Raw genomic sequence first — 6,504 nt, 5'->3', positions numbered from 1 at the left:
GTTCTTTTAAAAAACCCCCCCCCCCCCCCAACCCAATGGTACTAACATTGCCAGCTGCTCTTTTTTGCATCACTGATGGCTGGTGCTGGAGGCTAATAGCTACATCACCCCCTCTGTCATGTGCTTGGGCCTCGCTATTGGCTGCTAGATCCAAGCACTTTCACATTCTCCCCCATACATAGAAACAACAGGTATTTTTGCCATCTGAGGCAGTGGAAGGAGCATCAAGAGAGTGATGGCAAGGTCAGTATCAGGGTCGGTGGTGGTCCTTTACAAAGATACTGTCACTTAATGGAAAAAGTGACACTGTCTCTAAGTGCTGTAGAGAAATGTCAGGTCAATAACCTGACTGTGCTGTCTGACATGCCTATGAAAATCTCAGTACTGGATGGGCAGAAATACAAATCCATTTGCAGGTAAAACAGCTTCTATATGTGTTTTAGCTGTGCGTCTGGAGCTGTAAGAATTGAAACTGACAATTAAACCTTACATGCAGAACAAATAGTGTCATTTTTGTCTCTCTCCCCAGGTATTTTCTCCAGGGAATCAAGTAATTTTGTGTCTTTTTGTCTCCATTTGTTGCTCACTAATTTGCAGATTTGGAAACTTACTGGAAATTACCCGGCAATACCAGAATTTATGATCTGGTTGCCATGTCATTATTTCTGGGTTTTATTAAAGTGACACCAAATTCGGGAGTCAAATCTTAAAAATGCATTAAACTACCTTAACTATTAACAAAAATGTGTCTTATTTGTCTATCACTCGGCTGTAGATCCTCAAATCATCTCTGAATTGGTGCCGACACTGTCCTTCCTTCTAGAGGGTGGCTACTTTTGTTCCCCATGGTCCCTGTGTGTTGTAAAGTAGCCACCGCTCAAAGCTCACTTCTGTGATAGACTACAATCTTCATACAAATTGGGAATATAAATGTGAGATTGTAGCCCATCACGGGAGCGAGCTTGGAGGATTTGTGGCTGGAGAAAAATAAAACGGATTTCGGAGCATTTAGAGCTGAACAATAACAAAGGCAAAAAGTAATTTATTATTAGCCACCACTCCAAGCTCACTCCCATGATGGACTACAATCTCACATTTAGTTGAATAATTTGTATTGAGATTGTAGTCCACCACAGGAGCGATCTTGTAGCGGTGACTTCTTTACAACACACACACGGATCATGGGGGGAAAAAGTAGCCACTCTCCAGAAGGAAGGACAGAATCAGCATGAATTCACGGATGATTTGAGGATACACAAATAAGATACATTTGTGTTAATAATTGAGGTACTGGAATGTATTTTTAAGATTTAACTCCTGAGTTTAGCGTCACTTTAATTCCTGAGATGTAAACAAAAGCAAAGTGCAGCGTGCGGGAATCTCGCAGTGCTTTGATTTCACTGGCAGGGGGAGGAGGGCTAGGAGGGAGGAGAAGGACTGAGAGGGACCCATTCAAGTCCAACAAAACAAAACAGAACTCTTACTTACTTTTTTAGACTCTGAGATAATTGGATGTATATGGACGCAGGACTGTTTACATCTGCTTGCCCATAGACTTAAAGTGCTCATACACCTTATAACCATCGCAAGACTTTTGTGTTGCGATGGTTGTAAGCTAATTAAAAGCTTGTACGATCATATGATCATCGATGACCGCAATGCTGAACGGGCACACACCGGCCCGTTCCGCAGTTGTCGAACCAGCAGGCTAGAAACCCGCCGACAATCGTACGGTTCTCGGCGGATTTTCTAGCATGCTGTTTCGACAAAAGACGTGCGACCATACAGTAAAAACGGTTGCATGCCTTCCATACACCTTTGCGATTATCGCATGATCAACTGTGCCAGTTGAAGGCTTTAAGACATTTTATACAAGAAGAATAAGAACAATTACAATAACGCAAGTTACAAATGTTTGAAAAAAAAATGACCTTCATTTCCAACGATGGTTGATACCCACTTGGCAGCAGAGCTCACACTTTTGCTGTCAGTGAGATCCAGGATTCTTGTTTGCAGTCTGCTGGAAGTCTCCTTCTTCAGATATTCAGAACCGGTCTCCGTCAGACAGGCAGCCAGGACCTTCATTCCACGTTTGTCCAACTGCTTAGCCAGCAAGTTCCCAAATCCAGAATCACATCCAGTGATAAAAACATATTTATGTGAGAGATTCTCCAGTATGTGACTCTGCCTGTACCATCTGTACAGAAGAATCAAACCCAACACCACCAGCAGAGGGAACAACATGATGCACATTTGTTCTGCAAAAAAAAAAAAATGGTTTTATTACTGCTGATTAAGTACCTTTCAAGAAATCTGAATTTCTAATCAGCACAGAGTCACTGGGCAGGTTGATAACACCCCCTAGACTCCAATTATGCAAATGCAATCAACACCTAGTTGCCACTAACAGATTATGTGGATTGGAGCAACATTCACCATACTTATTCCCACCATACTTATTCCCAGATAATTTTTTGTACAAGTCATTCTGAATTGAGAAAGCTGGATGTCAGATGTCCAGTGAAACTTCTTCAAGAAAAAAAAACAATACAGCAAGTCCAGTTGCCTTGACTAATTTTTTACAGATATACCATGATGTGGATGAATGAGAACCTTCACAGACATTTTATTACTGTTGATTAAGTAACTTTCAAGAAGTCTGAATTTCTAATCAGCATAGAATAATGACCAATATTGATGACAGACTGTTTTGTTTTTATTTTCTACTTTCTACCAGACTGACATTTTTTTTTCACATTAGAGATGTGAGTGCACACATAGATACATACATGTGCAGTACAATATTGATCGAGAAATTTCCCGATCTCTGCAGCTGCGGACCGGGAACATGTTTAGTGCCTGTGATTGGCCTGCGCGCTGACGGCTTCCTGGCTGGCTCGGCACGAGGCGCTTGCGAACACGCCCCGAGCCCATCACTAGTCATGGTGCCCCAGTGTAAGAATGAAACCGACTTTGCCCATGCCACTACGGTGCGTTTACAGTACAGCACATATAATGTATAATGAACAAACCACTATATAAGTAGTGCACAGTACAGCGAGGGCCTGAATTTTTAAATGAGAAGTAAAATGAAGTGCTCCTGGACCTGATTTAATTGAAACTGAAAAATTTAAAACAGCGCTTGCAGAGGGGCTACCCCTGCACTGCAGGGTTAAATGATAATTTTTGTCTAGGATGCCTGTGAATGGAGTTTTACTTACCTGATCCATTGCTCCAGCAGGCTTCCTCCTCTGGGTGCAACTGATCCTCTGAAGCTCCTTTTCTTTGGCACACTGTCTATAGATCGCATTCTGACATTGCATACAATGCAGGACCAGTAGTCCTACATTGTAAAAGAGGACGCTGAGGGTTTGTCCATATCCCCGAGCGCTGAAGGAAAGGAGAGGGCGCAGTGCAGGAGTACGTTAAGGAACATTACTTTTTAACAGTACTATAGATACAAATTAGCATTTAAGCATTGTAGTGCGGCAGAGGGAGGAGTGTTAAGCTTGCCATACACCTATAGATTATCTGCCGATTTTCTATGGTCAGATGGAAAAAGTGCAACAGATTCCTCCATCTACGCTAAACTGTGTGGATGGAGGAATCTCCCACTGGGCCAAGCTTCAGTATCTTGCTAGTGGGCCCCGCTGGCTCTCAAAATACCTGAACAATCTGATTGGATGCAGGCATTGTTTAGGTATTTTGACAGAAAGTGCGGCCCACTAGGAAGATAATGAAGCTTGGCCCAGTGGGAGATTTCTCCATCCACACAGTTTACCATAGATGGAGGAATCTGTTGCACTTTTTCCATCTGACTATAGAGATCTGCAGATAATTTATAGGTGTATGGCCAGCTTTACATTTTCACTTTAAAAGTGATGTGCGCCTGTGTTCAAATATGTAGTCATGTGCAAAAGCTCTGATTTTTTTTCCTAAACTCTCCTGATGATGGTGAGCTGCTGTTCCAGGTTCCAGCTTGTCATTAGGAGAAGGGTGTACTTAGAAATCAGCTAAACTTTGCAAGTCTGCATGCAGGGGAACCATCAGGGAGAAATGCTTCATGGGGAACTGCCTATTTTTAATACTGACTTTTTTTTTTACCAGGGCAACCTAAGAGTTTTACTGTTCTGGACATTAAATGCATTGTTCAGCGTCACATTTCTGCAAATCACAACAAACCATCAATAAAATGCTTTTGTTGCATAATTGATGTGATTTCAGGAGAACCACCTAATTTTATTTTAATGCTTTTGACTTCTTCCTCAATAAATATATATATCTATATCTATATCAATATATATCTATAGGTGTGTGTAAAAGTCTTACCTTTTTCTCCTGCAGAGATGTATAATACCAGAAGAATTCCAAGACTTTCTGGCAACGTGGCACATCCAGAAGGAGGCTTGGTGCTGTGTTCATTCAGAAGGGGAAATTCTGTCCTTGATATAAAAACACCAATTATTCAGCAGGAAGTGGTGGGAAAACAGGAAAGTATCAGTGAGCTGGAATTTAGTTACACATATTACATTGTGTGTGCAATGTAACAAAAAACTCACTGAAAGCTTGAATGACAGAAAGGTTTTCTATGTTACACATTACATTGTGTTTACAATGTAACAAAAAACTTACTGAAAGCTTGTATTACAGAAAGGTTTTCTATGTAGGTTCAGATCAACCCATAGACAGAAGAGGCGCTTGCCTCAGGCGCTGTGGTGGAAAGGGCACAGCAGTGGTGGGAGCCTCTCTTGTCTCTGCTCCCCCGATTGTCTCCTGCACTCTGCAAGACCAGTCTGACTGTACAGTGGGAGATCGGCTCTTCAATAATTGATGAATGAAAGCTACAGTTTTAGCCTATATTAATAAATTTGTGTTCTGTGTGAAGTGTAAAGCTGGCCATACACCTGCAGAATTTAGTTCAAAAAAGTTTGTTTTCAGAACGTTTTTTTAATTTTTTTAAAAAGTTAATGAGGTCAAATGGACAATTGTTTTCCATAGTGACTAAAAAAAATGTTTTCAAACAATCAAAAATCTAACCGTGGATGTTGTTTTCGTTTAGGAAAGTCCATTCATTCCAAAATTGAATGTTAAAACCAAATAAACTTAGTAACAACAATTTCTGATGGCATTATCGAATGTTCTGACTATATTTTCTTTATGAACTTTTCGTATGAAATGGCCAGCTTAAGCTTAATAAAAATAAATACAAATACAAGTGTACTATTGTGATAATTACTGCTTATTTACATTGGTATATGCGCCAGGGGAATGCCTGTTGCGTGGCCCTAGTGCCCCTGGATGGCACTGACGAATATAGGAATACTCCTCAATGATATAACAAGTTGAGCAGCGCTAGGAGTTCAATTAGCTGTATCTCACACAGGTGGCAGTGATTTAAACAAAAAAAGTGTTTCCTTAACACATTACTTATATTACATACTGCAAAGTTTTTAATGTCCAGACAATGTGATTCATTTTTTGTGTATCGTGTCAAATCATCAATATAAATAAATAAAGATTGTGATATAAAATACAAGCTGCTGTATTAAAGACCACTGGGTCTGAAGATGTTTAAACCGAATAACAGCGCTAGTAGGTGAATCAAATAACCATATAATCGTGTTTGTGGACTATAAGTCATAAAAAGACCACATGAATGCAAGTACCGTTAATCAATGAAAAACACGGCACTGTACTAGTAAATGAACAAGTGTACGGTTATGAGGTGATTTTTAACCAAGTGTTTCTAGGTGCCTCAGTGTGTAAAAATAAACTGAATAAATCTACACAAATTGAAAAAGTCCTTCACTTTTTTACACCTTCATGTGCATGGATAACATTAGGTGACAAATCATATACTTGAAAAAATTCTGGTGAGTAAACAGAAGTATAAACGAAAATAATTATGAATGACAATTAATTGTGCTGACAAAAAATGAATATAAACAGCTGCAGTCTCTGTAATAAACAGCTCCGCTTCAAAGCCAAGTAGCAGAGCCTTCCAATGTTCGGTAGAGGAGTGCTTTACTGGGGTTTGTATTAAGAGCAATACATCCACCTAATAGAGTGCGTACTCACCACAAACTTTCGGCTCTAACAGACAGCCCCAAACGTTTTGTCTGATGGGACACCGTTACTGCGGCGTCTTTCGTATCTCGTGCTTTACCATCAGTCCTCAGTGTAAAGTATTCCCACAGTCATGCAAAGAAAAATTATTTCATTGGGTAATAGTTCCAGACATAGTTTATTTAAAATTTCTTTGAAATTAAAAAAAATCACATTCGGCCGGTCCGAAAACAAACATGTTTGGTATGGTAGACCCGCCCCTACGCGTTTCGTCACCACCAACGTCCTCAGGGCAAATGCAATGCTGACTATGGGTTATGATGCCACACGAAACTGGGCATGGTTTGTTATCCACAAGAGCCAATTGAGTGGAAGCATTGGCGTTGTTAAAGATTCTGTCCTTACTTGATAATCTCAAGGCTCAGCTCCTTATTACCT

General features: G+C 40.3%; 1 protein-coding gene across 1 annotated transcript in view; it reads right to left on the bottom strand.

The window, feature by feature from the left end:
• The window catches only part of LOC108797043 (retinol dehydrogenase 3-like), an 8,122-nt gene extending 5,868 nt beyond the window's left edge, over positions 1-2,254 (bottom strand). The window contains exon 1 of the mRNA XM_018568609.1: positions 1,932-2,254. Within this exon, the coding sequence (XP_018424111.1) occupies positions 1,932-2,253 (322 nt within the window). The 5' untranslated portion in view covers position 2,254. The remainder of the gene's footprint in view (positions 1-1,931) is intronic.
• Positions 2,255-6,504: the final 4,250 nt, after the last annotated feature.

Source organism: Nanorana parkeri, unplaced genomic scaffold, assembly GCF_000935625.1.
Source record: "Nanorana parkeri isolate BGI_ZX_2015 unplaced genomic scaffold, ASM93562v1 scaffold1216, whole genome shotgun sequence".
In the NCBI taxonomy this organism is placed as follows: Eukaryota; Metazoa; Chordata; class Amphibia; order Anura; family Dicroglossidae; genus Nanorana; species Nanorana parkeri.
The sequence above is the reverse complement of the archived record's forward strand: the minus strand, read 5'-3'. Positions and strand labels throughout refer to the sequence as shown.